This window comes from Penaeus vannamei, chromosome 43, assembly GCF_042767895.1.
Source record: "Penaeus vannamei isolate JL-2024 chromosome 43, ASM4276789v1, whole genome shotgun sequence".
Lineage (NCBI taxonomy): Eukaryota > Metazoa > Arthropoda > Malacostraca > Decapoda > Penaeidae > Penaeus > Penaeus vannamei.
The window spans coordinates 7,753,371-7,770,870 of NC_091591.1; the positions used below are offsets into that span (position 1 = coordinate 7,753,371).

General features: G+C 34.1%; 1 protein-coding gene across 3 annotated transcripts in view; it reads left to right on the forward strand.

Annotated features, from left to right (window-relative positions):
- The window catches only part of LOC113817076 (brefeldin A-inhibited guanine nucleotide-exchange protein 3), a 33,198-nt gene that overhangs the window by 15,421 nt on the left and 277 nt on the right, over window positions 1-17,500 (forward strand). For 2 of the 3 annotated variants that reach the window (XM_027369074.2, XM_070119228.1), the window contains exons 16-39: window positions 1,318-1,472; window positions 3,276-3,438; window positions 3,758-3,799; window positions 4,860-4,967; window positions 5,770-5,988; window positions 6,126-6,354; window positions 6,682-6,819; window positions 7,059-7,220; window positions 7,724-7,868; window positions 8,046-8,204; window positions 8,333-8,512; window positions 9,074-9,212; window positions 9,479-9,625; window positions 9,879-10,035; window positions 10,370-10,478; window positions 11,392-11,593; window positions 11,719-11,895; window positions 12,054-12,171; window positions 12,908-12,989; window positions 13,524-13,670; window positions 13,778-14,043; window positions 14,163-15,094; window positions 15,543-15,748; window positions 16,035-17,500. The exon at window positions 16,035-17,500 is cut by the window's right edge and continues 277 nt beyond it. In XM_027369074.2, coding sequence (XP_027224875.2) covers window positions 1,318-1,472; window positions 3,276-3,438; window positions 3,758-3,799; window positions 4,860-4,967; window positions 5,770-5,988; window positions 6,126-6,354; window positions 6,682-6,819; window positions 7,059-7,220; window positions 7,724-7,868; window positions 8,046-8,204; window positions 8,333-8,512; window positions 9,074-9,212; window positions 9,479-9,625; window positions 9,879-10,035; window positions 10,370-10,478; window positions 11,392-11,593; window positions 11,719-11,895; window positions 12,054-12,171; window positions 12,908-12,989; window positions 13,524-13,670; window positions 13,778-14,043; window positions 14,163-15,094; window positions 15,543-15,748; window positions 16,035-16,253 — 4,601 coding nt within the window. In that variant the 3' untranslated portion in view covers window positions 16,254-17,500. The remainder of the gene's footprint in view (window positions 1-1,317; window positions 1,473-3,275; window positions 3,439-3,757; window positions 3,800-4,859; window positions 4,968-5,769; window positions 5,989-6,125; window positions 6,355-6,681; window positions 6,820-7,058; window positions 7,221-7,723; window positions 7,869-8,045; window positions 8,205-8,332; window positions 8,513-9,073; window positions 9,213-9,478; window positions 9,626-9,878; window positions 10,036-10,369; window positions 10,479-11,391; window positions 11,594-11,718; window positions 11,896-12,053; window positions 12,172-12,907; window positions 12,990-13,523; window positions 13,671-13,777; window positions 14,044-14,162; window positions 15,095-15,542; window positions 15,749-16,034) is intronic. The other variant, XM_070119229.1, reaches the window with a different exon arrangement.

The following is a 17,500-nucleotide window of genomic DNA, read 5'->3' on the forward strand; positions in this document are numbered from 1 at the left end:
ATATAGTCAGGGTTGTAAAATTATCATGTATGAATTTTAGTATAGATGCAAAATAGGATTTCTACTCACCCTGTGCACCTGTATCTGGTTGGAGGGAGGTGTAGTCTTTGCACCTACTAAAGACCCACTACCCTCATTTCTAATAAAAAAAATTACTGGCCATGGCATATCATAGTTATTCATGATTGGAGAAAATACATTTCCTTAATGTGGGTGATCTCTTAGAATTAAATGACAGAGATTCTAAGGGACTATGCAGTATTGTATTCAAGACTTCTTAATTAGGTTTACAATTGAAAACAGATAGCTTTAAAGCATTAAGTTGGGCATGTACCTTTCTAAAACAGTCTCTTCAGGATAACAAGTTTTGATTACAATACTGATAGATTAGGGAAATGATCTTAAATTATTATTAACATGTGAGAGACTGAGTTGTATGTCAGCTAGTACAACATATCACTCATCTTGCATAATAAATAATATAGGATCCTCATTAGGAATGAAATTATTTTTTTATTCAGTAATAATTTCTTTTCTATAGATTTCTGGAATGTTATGAGTAAACAAGGTAAGCATAATTGCTGAAATATGCTATTTGTAGATTTCTCATCCTGGAATATTACAAGTAGGAAAAGGTAAGAGTTGTTGAAATATGCCTATGGGCTCTCCGCATCAGGCACTTTTTTTCCTCTTGATTACATGAGGTGAATCTGTGGGGAATTAACACTATTAAAATACAGTGTTAGAGTTTTGAAATACTGTAACACTTGCTAGCTTTGATGTACTCTTTGTTTGGCAAATTTAGTTATATCCTAGATTAGACATGTAGTATGAACAACCATGTATTATATATATATTTTCCCATTCAGGGGTATATCTGACTCAAAGCATATAGGGTGGCATACTGGGGGAGAGAAAGAGTTAAGACCCATTGGTATGAAAGTTATGTAGCTTGTTTTTTGTCTCTCTGTTTTGAAATTACTCTCATATCATTTTGTGTGTTTTAGCGTTGACCATTATGTATATTCTTTGTGTTCTTAAAGTATTAGGTCTTTGTATCATGTACCTATAACCTCTCTCCAACCAGCATCAAACGGGGGTAGGAGTAGAAACTGTGACTTACAGATGTGTATATTAGTTTCTAGTATTTGAGAGTATACATGTACGATTCCCCATCTTGATATTTGGTCCTGCTATTGATTTGATATATGAATGGTTGATTTTTTGGGGTTCTTTTTTTATTCCAGGAGGAGAATCAGTTAATTTCTTTTGTTCTGATATTATTTTAACCTTTTTTTTTCCTTTTTTCAATTCCAGGAGTTTTTAGCTTAACTAATACAGAGCATGGGCAGCACATAATCATAAACGCTGATGGAATCTACTTAGCAACATATTCAGTTCTCTCTCTGAACCTGAAGCTGATCAGAGGTGGAAATTATTGTGATCCTAATCTGCCACTTCCAATGACCCAGGTTAGTGTTAGTTGCTAATGTATCTTTTATTAACTAACCTCTCTATAGGGAGATATGCTGTATATGATAATTTTTGTATTTGTACTAAAAGTGTTTGTTTCTATATAGACTTGTTAATATATATATATATATATATATATATATATATATATATATATATATATATATATATATATATATATATATATATATATATATATATATATATATATATATATATATATATATATATATATATATATATATATATATATATATATATATATATATGTACATATACATATATGTACATATATATATATATGTACACATATATATAGATATATATATATATATATATATATATATATATATGTATATATATATATATATATACATATACATATATATCATATATATATATCATACATACATACATATATTTGTATATGCAATACATTTAGTTGAATTATCAGAGTATAGCCTTTCAAATATATTTCATATACACAGAAAAGTGTATAATAAAAGTAAAATACATTAGCATATCAGAACAAGAGACTAAAAAGTACCTTCAAGGCCTTGGTGAAGAACTTGCATCACGGCCTTGCTTTGATGTGAGGCATTTTATTTGAAAATATGCATGTCACTAAACTGCTGTTAAGTGATAGGGGGAAAAAATTGCATGTAGAAAGTTTCTCACCTAAATTCTTCACCAGTAATCGCATCTGATCTGGTGCCTTCAATTTTCTCTATCATATCTAAGTAATGAAGTGAAATGCAACTGCAATAGGAAAGAAATCATGTGCCATGATGTTTCAGTAATGACCTAGATTCAAAAGAGTGATTCTTCCTTTCTTGTTTTGGCCATGTTTAGTGTGATCTTTTCACACATATAGCTATGTTTACATTTTCCTAATTCACTTACTTGTGGGATCTTTACTTAAGATGTCAGAGCTTCTTCACCAGTTTTAATTAAAGGAGTTGGTTTTCTGTTAAGCCTGCATCTGCATATGCAATACAAAACACTGTGCATGTATATTTATTTTGAAAAGATACAGGGAAACCATACATATCAAACTACAAGTTTGGTCAGATTTCTTAATTCTGTAGTATTATGTAAAGTTAATTTACTGATTACTTAAGCAGATAATCTTCATGACATTTTTTTTTATGTACTATCTTAGAAAGTAAGTTTGTAAATAAAAGTCTCAAAAAAAACACCATATTTACAATAAAGTATCTAGAGCAGTGCTTCTAAAGGGTATGTGTTATGTAACACATGACGGAAGTGAAGTATTCATGCTGAGAAAATTTTAGTAAAACAGTAAAGGGAAGAACAGAAAAACACACCAATATGTCAAAGGCATTTTTGTTATATTGCTTCTTCATATCCTGAAATAGCAAAATTGTAAAATGTCCCTTGGCATATTTGTATGTTATTCTGCTTTTCCCTTCAATATCTTATTTACAATGAATGGAAGTAAATGTGCTATCCTATCACTGATTTACCAAGGTAGCCTAATCCTAAGAGTCTTGTTTGCCCTCTGACTGAAAACGGTCAATTGAAACTTTTGTTAGAAGAATGATGATTGAATTGTCATGTTAATTTCTGTTTCTTTGCAAAACAAATACACTTTTTTCTTCATTTTGTTTGGGAACTTTTAGTTAAAGAACTTTCTTTATTCTCTTCCACATTTTCATACATTTCTACACGTTGTAGAACCACAGGCCTTCATTTCCTTGACCAGTAATGCAAGTCACTAACCAGCATCCCTTACTTCTCTTTGATGAATAAAGCAGACAACTAACCTCTAAAAATTACAGGAACAGTTCATAGATCAAGTGCATGGCAGTGGTGTTCTGGTGTATCTCTCCTCCGCCTGGCTAGGGGAAGTTTATCGCCAGGTGGTGAGGGACAGCTTCCTTCAGAGGGCTGGGTACTCTCCACACTCTCCTCACAATTGTGCTCTTATCAACTTACTAACAGGTACTAAATACTAATGTAGAAATTGCTTTTTTTTCTTCTTCATCAGCTGAGTTTTGTTTGGCTTTAGATTTGCTATTTTTTATTTGGATTATGCTTCTTCTTTTTAGAATGTTTATTTACGTTACTAACCAGAATTTATTAGCAAAAAGTATTTTCAGGTTTGTTTTTGTTTCTGCCAATTTTAAGCAGAAACAAGTTACACAGTTAAATGACGAAGAAAGATAGAAGCCCAACTCTTTTTTTCTTTTTACGTGAAGTTCATTGTTTCTTCTCGATTCTAATTCTTCTTATTTTAACAGTTAATTTTATTTTTCATCAGATCTGGAAAATGGCATGAGATGGTACCTTAGGCATGACGTTGGTAATGTTCATTTTTATTTTAGCTCGGTGGTGGACTTTCCTTTTCTATCCATGGCATTCACTTCAGTTTAAAAATCACATGTGGAATCTCCTTTTCAGGAATAAGTTTGATGATTTTAGTTATTAAGTTTTAATGAATGTATTGATTATGGCATTGTACTGTAAATTTGTATTAATGTTGGTTGTTCTATATGAAAGGTAAAGCAAATAGAAATTCACTCTGGATTTCTCGGTATTTAATCAGAATGAAACTGTGCTAAAATTATTATTTGAAAGTTGATGCCCCAACTGATTAAAATCACATGTTATCCATAGAAAAGGAATTTGCTTTAAGAAGGAAAAAAGGTGTTGTGTAGTAGAAAGTGATTAACAATGTGTATGATTTGTGTCTTGTTCATATGATTGGCCAACAGTGAGATAGAAAATAGGTAGTATATTAAGGGATGAAAAAACAAGTGGTGTTATGGATGAAAAAAAATTATGTAGAGCATAAAAGAATTGAAAAGGATATAGAATTGATTGATAAGGCTGATTTGGTGAAAAGAGCTTTCCAAAGGATGCAGGTATTTAACCCCTCAGCACTGGGTGTCGATATATACCATTCAAGCTCCCTACAGCCAGGTTATTGAAAGCAAGCTACCAACATGGTAACTACAGTTGACAGTTTAGGTACCTTCACTCCTTTCAACTCCAACCTTGTCAAGAACAACATCATCCGTTACTACCAATTGCACATAAGTGTGTCACACTTTACTCATCTTTAGTTTCTTTGAGCATCTCATTGTGAAGCATCACAGAAGTTCCTTAGCATATCTCAGTAAAACATTCACAAAAGTCCTCTGACAATTGTTGGTGGAATGTTCCTGAACAGCACTGAGGGGTTAAAAATGACAGTGGCATTAACCTTTGTGATTTTGAAAACTTATGAATTAGGGCTATAAATTATATACATGTCACATGGGAACACCTTTGACTGTATGATTATTATTTTTTATGTCATATTCCTTATCATGATTTACATTCATTGGTATTTATCAATAATAATTCACTGAACTCTGTAGATCTAGATGGACTTGGTAGCAGTGAGCAAAAGAGTCAGCTGTTGTCAGATCATAGACGGCTGGAAAAAGCTGCAGCCAACATTACACACACACCACAGGTCCTGGCAGGTATGTATTATGTTCCTGCTTATGTGTACATTATATGCCAGATTATTAGCCTCTCACTCTTTCGTGGAGATACAGTTCTAGTGAGGGGCATTTATTAGGAAAAAGTAAGAAGACTGTACATTCTTAAAGGATCTTAATTTTAAGTAACCTTAGAGAATTCTCTCTGTTGCCTTGTAGACACACATTCAGTAAACTCTACTTAACTCATTGCCTCCAGCTGGCATGTATGTCATTCTATGCTGAGAATGGCTGTCTCATCTGGGACAGGTATGTCATATCATCAATACCTCAGTCAAAATACTGTTTATAGCTCTTCTGCAAGGTAGACTTTGCATTGTAGTGGCCAATGCTTTTGCAGAAATTTTGGCAGAAAAAAAATTACTTATGTCTCATTTTTATTAAACAAGTCTGTATCAGAGCCACAAACCAGGACTTTATCAGTAAATGAAAACAAATGCACTATGGCAGTGCAAACTTTGCACACTGCCACATTTACAGGCAACCTGGAGTTTAGACTTTTCAGTGTTTTATCTGGCTCAGAGGATTTCAGTTTTTGAATTAGTGCTTTTGATATACCTTTAGTGTATAGGAAAGTTTAAGCATTTAAGTGTTACTCTAAATTATTACAGTTCAATGATTCAAAGATTGAGAGGGTTAAGATTGATATTGCAAAGAAAAGGAAAGACCTTGAGGTCAGCAGAAGGATCAGATGTTCTTTGTATAAATTTGTTTTATTTCTTTTTCTTACAGTGAGGTCATAGTTTATTGCAGTACTTGATTAACACTGGCTTACTTTCCCCAGGGATGAAGCTGTGCCGTCGTATTGTAACATGTTGCTGGGAGAGTGTTGTGGGTGTCTTAGGAGCAGTCCTGGGAGGTGTGGGTGGAGGAGGACTCACTGGTCCTTTGCGTCATCTTTTGGGAGGAGAAGGAGCAAGAGAAGAGTCAAGGAGAGCACAAGACCTCTTAGCACAATGTCTAAATGCTCTGCAGTCAGCTGCTAGATTGGCTAATATATTGGGTAATTTTAATGTTATTATAAATTGATCACACTGGAAACCAGCCATGAAATGTCTGGTGTTATTTGAAAGTAGATAATGAAAAAGAATTACTATGGTTAGTACTTAGATCTTTTTAACAATTAGCAATTTATTCCAGGACTCCAGAGTCGATGTGGTGTGGTGTTTTCCCTTCTATCATCAGCCTGTCTGCCTAATGATGAACGCAATCCAGTTAGCACACCCAAGCGTCATAGCCTAAGATCGCCAGCATTTTCTAAGAAGATTCAGCGGCTCCATACAGCACATTTACTTTCCTTACATGTGATGATGTCATCAGGTTTAGAGCTTGGTTCTCATGCATCTGATTGTTGGACACACATTTTTAAGTAAGTTTTTATCAAGTTCATACTGTTAAGATATAGCCTTTTCTGAAATACAGTCTTCATACTTGTATTATATGCTCATTACACAGCTGTTATGCACACATTCACAGACCATTGATGATGTTTATGATGTACACATGACATTGATGATTTTTATGATGTGCACATGACATTTATGATGTGCACATGACATTGATTATGTTTATGATGTGCACATGACATTGATGATGTTTATCATAAGAACAGTAAATATCATCTTTTACTGGCTTACTACCATCATCAAATTATCTGTTACCATGTGTCTCTTTTAATGAAGCTATACATTTTCAGATGCTGTGTATATCTGTCAGAACTTGAGCACCAGTTCTTCAGCCACACAAGTGGGTACCAATCATTCCCTCCCAGATTTGCTCCACCATCAATGAACAGTGAGAAATCAGGACACTCTGCCTCTGATGACATTTTTAGGTATAGTGGAAGGTTTAGATTATGCTGATATCTTATGTACTGATGTTATTTATTTTGTTATATATGCTATTCAAGCTGTTACTTATATTTTGTATTGTTTATTCAAGACATTGCCTGCAGTTTGCAGTCTGTTAAATTCAACATTTTAGCTGTTACTTATATAGTATATTTGAACTGTTACTTACATTTTATATTCTATTAAATTTGATATTGAAGATGTTATATACCTTTTCTGACAGTGAGGATCCATACCAGTATATTGTGCCTATGTCACCCCTGGCCCCAAGCATGAATGTGGAAGAACTGATTCGAGAAAGTCAGAGTGATATAAGTAACACTGGCTTTCTCTCACCACAAGACACTGGTAAAGCAATATGTGCTCTCACACAAATGGTTGACAGGTTGGTACACCTCTTTAGTATTTGAGACTAATCTTTTTTCTTATCTGTTTTCCTTTCCATATGAAATGACAGTCAGTTATCAAAAATTGGTGTTTCTTAACCCATTCGCAATGGGTTGATCTCCCATCATGTCAGACTATCCCTCACACCTGGATGAAGATGTCATGTAATGTGCATCTGAGCCTGCCTCTAGATTATGTGTGCTAAATTGTAGTGCACTTGTTTGGCTCTAGCAGCAGTCATTGAGGAAATATAGTCCCTCAAAAGTAGGTTTATGCTGTTTTTCAGACTCATTATTTAAATCTTGTTTTTGCTGCATTCAGTAGCATACAAAGAGAAGTAAAGTAAATTCATGTTATCTGTGCTTTAAATTTTTTTCGATCAGCTGACTCCGGCACACCCTGATGTGTGAATCAGTAGGGTACTCATCATAAATGGGTAAAAAGATATATATATATTTGTTGGAAACTTAGAAATCCATATCATAATGTATCAATCAACAGGCTGTTTGATGATGCTTCGACCAAGCTAAACATGGCTTCCTTAGTCAGCTTCTTGGCAGAGTTGTGTGCTGCATCTCAGGCACAGCTTTTCTCCCGGATGACTCCTCAGACACCTAAAAAGGGCCTTATGAAGTGGCCGAGAAAGGTAACTGAATCAGTCGGTTACAATATTTCTTTAATTTCTAGAACTACAAAATTTCCATAATAACAATTATTTTTCCAATATTGTTTGTTTTATATGCAGCATGGAAATTTTCTCTTGAGATAATGTGGTTTTATTGTTTTTCTTGATATTCTAATTTTGTCTCATTCCTGGAAACAGACTATGGGAGGTACAGGAGCAGAGCTGGGCAAAGGCAAGGGGGGAGATATACTCCTGCTTCACCGACTTGCCGAGGTCATGCTTCGTGCAGTCCGATCTGGCCGTCCACTTCTCCATATCATGCGAGCTTGGGCCGTTGCTGGTCCCCACTTTATGGAGGTAAGCTGTTGAATTTTAAAACATACTTATTCCTCAATCAAATGATTGGATATATCTAGAAAAACATTGAAAACTATTTTTGAGCACTGAACACTACTGATATGATGTACACTTTATCTTCCTTGCAGGCAGCTTGTCATAAGGATGGGGCAGTTAGTAAAAGGGCAGTCAGTTCTATACATGACATAGTAAATGCCATATTGAGCAACCAGACAGAGCTTCCTCATTTTCACTTCAATGAGGCATTATTCAAGCCATTTGAAAACCTCTTGTGTTTAGAACTTTGTGATGCTGATGTACAAGACCAGGTAAGTTGTTAGCAAGAAAATAACTGATATTGACGTTGCTAGATAGTAACTGATGTTAAGATAGCAAAGTAGTAACTGATATTAAGATATTGAGATAGGAAAATAGTAACTGATGTTAAGATGTCAAATTAGTAACTGATATTAAGACGGCAAGATAGTGGCTGATACTGATATATCAAGATGGTAACTGATATAAAGACTGTAGAATAGTAATTGATATTAAGATGCTTATATAGTAACTGATATTAATATAGGAAGATAATAATTTCTATTAAAATAGTAACTGATATTTTGATGGCAAGATAGTAACTGTTATTAAAATACTATGTAGGTAGTATAAAAGGAACTGATGTTAAAAAAAGCAATATGGTAACTGATTTTTAATAGCAAGATAATAACTGAAATTAAGATAGCAAGCTAGTAACATTAAGATAGAAGATTATAATTGACATTGATATCTTGGTATGAGAGTTCAACTTCTAAGATTATAAGAGGTAATTATAGGTATATATTGTGCCATAATTGATGTGAATGTTGAAATTTGAGCTATTTTCTTTTCAGATTATAAGCAGTATTTGTGAGTTTGTTGAAAGCTGCACTCCAGAGATAAGGTCAGGTTGGAGGCCATTGTTTGGTGCCCTGCGTTGTGTTCGACCCCCAAGTGCCCTGCCTTCACCTTCAGTGCCAGGAGGTCTGCCTGGTATGGATTTGCTTAATTATGACTTTAAAATTTTGTATTTCAGATTTACTACGTTTCAATTTGGATTTGTTATTATTAAGGAAATGACAATAACAGGGTTATCACTATATTGAAAGGGTTAATTAGAAGAATTTCTAAAACGGGTTTTATATTTGAACAAACTTCATTTCATATGTTTACTTAGAATGAACTGTAATTTATGTTAGCCTATACTTTTGATACAATGGGTAAAGATGTTGTTAACTAATATCTTTTGATTTTTACAGGAGTCAACAACACATGCGATAGTATGGGACACCTGCATGTTGTGCGAGATGTGTTTGAAGCATTTTTGGCAACAGATAATGTTCTGGTATTTGCAAATGCTGCTCTGGATTGTGTTCTATGCCTCCTGAAGCATGTAAAAGGTTCAGGTAATATTTCAGTGAAATTTAAATCTATTTGTCTGACAGTATTGGATATTGAAGAAAGAAATATAACTTATGATGGGGTATTCATGTTTTTTATTGTATTTAAGAGTTGCTCTGACATGTATTGAATAAATGCATATACTAAAAATCATTCTGTTTTGTGATTCACCATATGATATCCGTAAGATAGACAAATTGTAGCAGATATATATGCACTATTTTTTCCCATTTTCAAAGCTTTGAAAACAATTTGCAGGTGAAGAGGAGAGCACTGATGAAACTGTGGTTGGATGGGACGAACTTGTGGGAGGTGACTTGTGCCTTGATGCCCTCCGCTACCTGCATCGGTGTGCTGCTATTCTTGCCTCCATGTACCAGATGCCAGCATGTCCTGTCTTCCATGCTGCTCACAGGTCCTCTGAAGTTCAGTTGCTTAATGTGATTGTGATAGGGACATAGAAAGTGATTTATGTATAAGCAGTTTGGATGTAGAAAGTGGTAATATTAGCGAAAGGTTATTATGTTTTATGACTTAAATGTGATTTCTTTTCAGTTTGTAATGATATATGAGATATTCATTTAGCAAAATTCATATAGATTATTACAGTTTCCTACAATACAAATGATTGCAAAATCTAGATATTTTTTTACTAAAGTTGATAGCCAATAATATTTTGATTATTGCTTTGCCCCAGAAAATATGAATTGATTCTTTTAATAACCCTAATGGTAATAAATTTTTTGCAGGATCACAGTGAATATGCCACCGCAGCTTGTAGACCCACATCTGCCCAACATAGATGAAAATCTACTTGGATCATTGCTTAATGAAATAGCTTGCATGGAAGTGAAAAAGGTACATGAATGCATTTTCTGAAAAAAATCATAATATGAAAAAGAATATTTATATATTTTTCCTTTTACAAAGTTTACTGGATTGTTCTGATGAGATTTCTTGTTGCAAGTCTTTAAACATATAAAATTGCTTAAATATATATATATATATATATATATATATATATATATGTGTGTGTGTGTGTGTGTGTGTGTGTGTGTGTGTGTGTGTGTGTGTGTGTGTGTGTGTGTGTGTGTGTGTGTGTGTGTGTGTGTGTGTGTGTATGTATGTATGTATGTATGTATGTATGTATGTATGTATGTATGTATGTATGTATGTATGTATGTATGTATGTATGTATGTATGTATGTATGTATGTGTATTTATGTCTGTGTATGTATGTGTATGTATGTGTATGTATATGTATGTATATGTATGTATATGTATGTATATGTGTATATATATGTATATATATGTATATATATGTATATATATGTATATATATGTATATATATGTATATATATGTATATATATGTATATATATGTATATGTATGTATATGTATGTATATGTATGTATATGTATGTATATGTGTATATATATGTATATATATGTATATATATGTATATATATGTATATATATGTATATATATGTATATGTATGTATATGTATGTATATGTATGTATATGTATGTATGTACATGAACATATATATATTGCTTACATTTATGTTGAAACTGATTAATATCAGTGAACTGATCATTATGATTAAGGTTCTTTGTGAAGACCATAAACAGAATACATTATTAATACAGATAATTGCTTTTAAAAAACTGTCTCCACTGTAATGAAATATATGAGATACAAACAAAAAGTTTTTTTTCACCTCTGTAGGCCTATATCTAGTACTCACCTAGAAAATACTTCATTTCAGGTTTCCTATCAAGCACTGTGGCCTTCTGCAAGTAATCAAGAAGTGACCCTGATGATGCTGGACCATAGCAGTGGGATCCTACAGGTGTGGTACCTGCTCCTTGAAGGATTGGCAGGAGCTACCATGACCTGCCCTAGACGGTACCAGCCCCAGGCGCTTGACACACTTTTCACCCTCTTGCGTAGTTTACCAGATTGTCCTGGTAAGTTTCTGAGTTGCAAATCTTCTTGTAACATTTTGATTATTGCTTTGCATGATCATCAACATTTTTTATGTTTATTGTTTGATAGATAAAGTAAACAGAAAATATCACTCTCTCTCCTACAGGCCCTATGTTTGGGATGTATTGTGTGAACCACTTGTTGTTGCCACTGATGCAGGGATGGCTAAGGAGATCGTATACTCTTCCATCCAACAGTTGGGATTTTACTGCATCATTCAAACAGTACACTGGATTGACATCGGACCTTGTTGTGGAGTACCTCTCAAAATTAGCTAACAAAGGTATGAAGTATGTCTGTTCACACTTTTGTTAGTGATGGCACATACTTTCATATTGAAACTGAAATTTAACTGTTTTAGATAGATAAATATATGCAATTTTCTGAAGGTAGAAAATATCATAATTTTTTAATGGCTATATATGATTTTCTTCATTCTAGGTGTTTTGTCGGAGACTCCTGGAGCTTTGTTAATGCTACAGCAATGTTTGCTAGTACTTGTGGAGTGCATTACTCATCCCAGTGAAACAATATCAAGACTAGGATGTGCATGTATTAGGTAGGTTGCTCTGTAACATCTTATTTTTTTCCATTATGGTAATTAAAGAAAGGATAAAACTGTGTGTGTAAAACTATTTCTGTTTATTTAGAGACAAAGGAAGATTTAGATGTGTTTACTGCATCCTTTTGTATTTCTTATTTTTCTAAGGATATGATTTATTTGTGGAAGAGCAATTTAAAACTGAGAGAAACAATGTTAAACTCAGTGACTACATATGATAACTATATCATATGATGAAGAACTGGTAATTGTTATGTAGGAAAACAGTCCCTTTGAGATGAAGTGGAGGATTCATTCATTGAGCAAAGTGTGAAAAAGTGTAACAAAAGTTATAATGTGAGGAAAGTTTATGCCCCAATTTTTACTTAGTCAATTATATTATTTTTGACCCCATGCATGGTAGGGTACTTGAGAAAACCCAAATGCTCAGCTACTGGGTGAAAGCTTGTAAATTATTACGAAGATTGGTTTATTTAGATTAATACTTTGTACTATAACTAAAAGTATGATTCATGCATGGCATCTTTAAGCTTTGGTATTAAACTTTGAGGTATTACTTTTCATACTATTCAGTTTCATAACCTTATTGGAATTTAGTTAGTTTTCTATAATTTGTTTATTTACAAGATGTTAAGTCCAGATCTTTACAGCTGAAGACTCTATTAGAGTTGGGTCAATTTTGAAATGTTCTTTAATAACAAAAGCAAATCTGACATTGATATCTTTCTTTCAGACATGTGATCAGCAGTTGTGGTGAACATTTACCTCCAGAATACTGGGATGTTGTGGTCTGTGGCTTGCACCGTTCTTGCATGGTATGACTGGTGTGCTTTTCTGTTTAAGGTTTACAGTTGGTGTAGTGTATATATAAAATGAATTTTATTCAATATCCATATATATATTTAATATGCATTTTGTGTTTATGTACCCATATATTTGTATAATTGTACTTATGCATTCATCAGCATTTTTTCATTCATGTATAACATCAGTTGGGAAAATATATTTCTTGATGCATTGTGTTACCTGGTTCAGATAATGAGTAAGTGTGTAGCCAGGACTTTAATGTATGCTTCTCATTATCTTATTTGAATTAACCCCAACATGAGGGGGCCAGAATTTCCTGTGACATAATCATTACACAACAGTCTAGTCTTTCTAGAAAGGGTGTATGCTTTGTACAGCCAGCCCACCTTCTCACTTGCTAGAGCGAGTCATGATGTGTATATGTGTCATATGTGATTATGTCATGATGGCTGTAGCTGCACCCATCACTAAGATGTTAAGCTAGCCTGCTACATATCACAGATGGATAGTAAACCACTTTACATGATTTATTTTATTTACAGGTCTCACTGTATCCCCTGTACCAGCTGATGAATCTCTTTCATCCCGAATCTCCCAATTTCTATGGCGATGTGGGCCAAGTGAAGGTAGCGGCTCGAAGAGACTGCACTGGGAAAGACAGTGATCGTCTGAGACAGCTCTCTCACCAGGTTCATAATAATGTTTCTTATGTGTATTGTAGAATTATTGTGGTTTATGTCATTTATGATTATAAAAAAGGTAACTATGTATATTCTAATTACATTACTCCTTCCAGGTATTCTTATTAGATACACAGAGAAGTAATATATCTGCTGCAGTGGATAACCCAGATGCTGAGGATCGCTCATTCATATTCCTGCTGTACCCTGAAGATCATGGACATGCTAATGTTTTGCACAGCTGTAGTTTTGAGGCAAATGATGAAGAGGAACCAGTTCGAGTACCCTTTAGAACTTTGATTGTTGGCCTCCTTGCGCATCAAATTCTCCTACAGACACTAGGATCTTTCTTGGTTCAGGGTTCTCCTCATATTATACCAAGGTACATAGAATTTGAAATGTCTCTCTGATCAATAGATATTGCTAAACATTGTTTTGGCATTACATGGATTCACACTATTTTATAATGCTTATAATTTTGTTTTTCTTTCTTTTTTACAGTTTGGCAAATGTAATCTTGCAAGGCATGGGGTTCTCAAAGACAGAGAGTGAAGACGGAAGGGTTGCTGAGAGTGAAGGAAAGGTTCCAGGATTTCTTCGTTTTATGAGACCAGATCATATACAAATTTTGATGGATGCTCTTCAGCAGTCCTATACTGCAGCTGTTGAATTTGATCGTCGTCCAGGGCTTAAATTTTTGATCCAGAAAGTTGCACAAGCTGAGAGAGCAGCAAATTTGTACAAGCAGGCGGGAGCCAGCTGGACACTTCGGATGGTGACACTCTTTGACCTAACACTTTCCCAGGTGAAACATGGTTTAGGATTAAATGAAGTTAAGGAAGTTCTCGAAAAAGATGTTAGAGCAAAGAACACACTCAAGAGACAAGATGACAAAGAGGAAGAAACCGAAGGATCTCAGGCTAACGAAGTATTACAAAGACCAACACAACTGTTGAAAAATGATACAATTCAGTATATTCAGATGTTAAGAGCTTCATTCACAGAACTTTGTGAGGTCTATTTAGATCTGGTCATCGACAAAGATGGACATTACTCGGCAGTTGACAAAATAAATGATCAGCCGATATTCTTCCTCACTGTACAGCCAGATGAGTTTCCTACAGGTCACCGTAAGAGTCTAGCACAGTGGACTAAAAGCTTGGAAGAATTTAATAAGCAGTATATCAAGGGAAAAACAAAGGACTCGGAGGTGAATGAAGAAGACAAGGAACCAATTGCAGGAACCATGACAATTGGTGCTGGCCCTAATAGCACATCCTTGCCAGGGAACCATCCCAAAAAGGCACAGGAGCAAAATGAAGTCCGTCCCTTTACTCTGGCAGACTTCGCTCGAGAATATTCTTCCGATTCTGAGGATTCCGAGTCGCCAGAATTTGCAGAAACAATTGACTCTGGTGTTGCAAGTTTGGCAGGTGAGGAGATTAGTATTTTATATATATGCTGTCACCTAGATATTCATCTTTACACATCTATAAATATTTTTAAAGTTAACATGGCAGCCACCATCATTATACCTACTGAACTTAATAAAACCCAATTTAGTGTGCCATGGTAAACAAGATGGCCCCCAATTAACTCAGTTAATTAAGACTTGGGTACTGATTTTCATAAATTTAAACTGTGACCTTTTAATAGTCAATATCAGAGATAGAAAAGGGCATCTCCTTTGTTTTAATGTATTGCCAAAGTCTAAAACTCAATTATATCTGTAATGGGTGCTGCATTATAAATATACTTCCTCTTCTAATAGTTCTGCCATAGTTGCAGTATGGGTCAGATCCGTTTTTCATTTTTCATTGTGTATGCTTTGGTACTGATTCACTCCTTAAATAGAAAATAACACTGTTTCCCTCTTTCCAGATGGGCATCAGAGCATATACAGAGTGGCCACCGAGCGGGACATAGCCACTTTGATGACAGATTATAGGAGACGAAAGAATCAACATTCACTTCCTTCCATGCATAGAGAGAAGAGATCAAATCCCTTTTTGGAAAGAAAACCAAGCAGGCCGGCTGATCCTGTGCCACAGGAAATCGAGGAGCAAAGAACTAATAGTCTAATGAAGGTAAAGTATAGGAAATGGTGCAGATGTGCCATTCCAGCAATTATTTTTGTGTTTCTTTAGTCATGATCATCAATGTATGTAAATGTGTACATGTGTATTATTATTGATGTTATGTCACTTTTTTATTATAGTTTGTAATGATTTTGCTTGGTTTTACTGTAGTTGTGTATGCATTAGGTTATTGTTATTAATATAGTATGATTGCATTTCAGTTGTTACTGTAAATGTTTTTTCATGTGTCATTCAGTGAACATTAGCTGAACTTTTGACCTTTTACCAAACACAGGACAGTGAAGCTCACCTGAAAGTGTGGACAGAGATGGTTGTGACTGTTTTTGACCTCATCAGTCAGCTGAGTGATTCTGAGCTGCGTCCACTATTGCCTCTCCTGTTCCCAACTGTGCGATCCCTAACGGCACATGCACATGACCCCCACCTGCGGCAGGTGGTTGCAGAGCTCCTGACCAGAGTTGCAAATTTGTATGGTTTTAGTCCAGCAGAGTGATGTATATCTATATCTCAGATGAAATACAACAAAAAATAATTTTAATGATAACAAAATGGTACTGTTTCCTGACATAGTAAAGTGTCATATTTCAGTGTTCTAAAATATATGGTACTAAATAAAGTGTGAATATCAAATTTATTTTGTCACATAGCTTTATGGCTTTCTTGAGAATGCGGTTTTATCTTATTCTCCTGTGATTGGTGTTTAATTTATTATTTTATTTTTTGAGAAATGTTTTAATCATTAATATCATGATTATGCAAAACAGTCCTGTTTATCAGATTTAGTGTGGACCTTTTAGTTGTGATTAATGTCAGTCATTTTGAATTGTACCTGCTTCACACACAAAGTAAATATATATATATTCTTTCTCTCTTTATTTCCTTTTTTCTTTCCTTTTCTTTTTGTTATAAAAAAATAATGAACTCTTGTTTATACAATTTTTAAATATTTATTATAGCTGATATTTTATGAAGAAGGAGACTATCAATATGAATTTTGTATGATTGAAAGAAGCTGGAAGTTTATCCTGCATATGCTAATTATTTATATTTCACAAAATGTTTACCAGGTGATAATGAATGTTGTGATATTTAATAGAACTTTGCATATAGCTATATGCTAATTGTTATTAAATCAACATTAGTCTACGTAATGGACATAACACTCCACCATGTTGATACAATGGCAGAATGACTCACTAAATCTATTTTGTGTAATGTGATTTTTCTGCCATTAATCTGAATGTGAAAAGAATGAGGCAGTAGTAAAATTAGGGCATTACTATTGCAATTTTATTATTACTATTTTTGTTTTCCTCTCTCTCTTTTTGCTTTTCCCCTCATTAGTATTCATGATGTCTTTCTTCCACTAACCATCTATAATATTGTATTAAAAGGCTTATCAAGTTTGAGTGTGGTAGTGTCATTTATATATTATCATACGTGGTTGTAGTGAATTTGCTTGTGGATATTTATATAAACAAGTCATTTCAGGCATGCAGCAGAATATACAAAACCTGCAGTGAGAATCAACTGCAATATCTGATGTGTTGCATTAGCACATTTGATTAAGTTGTAGGTATAAGAGATCTTCTAAGGTTGCTAATTTGAATTGATTTATCAAGTCATTTTCACATAATGATAAACAGACCTGTAATGCAATTTTGCTGGACTTTATTTGCATCTGTCAGCCATTAACTCCTTATAACTGAGGCAACTGTCACCCAATAACCCTTATATCAA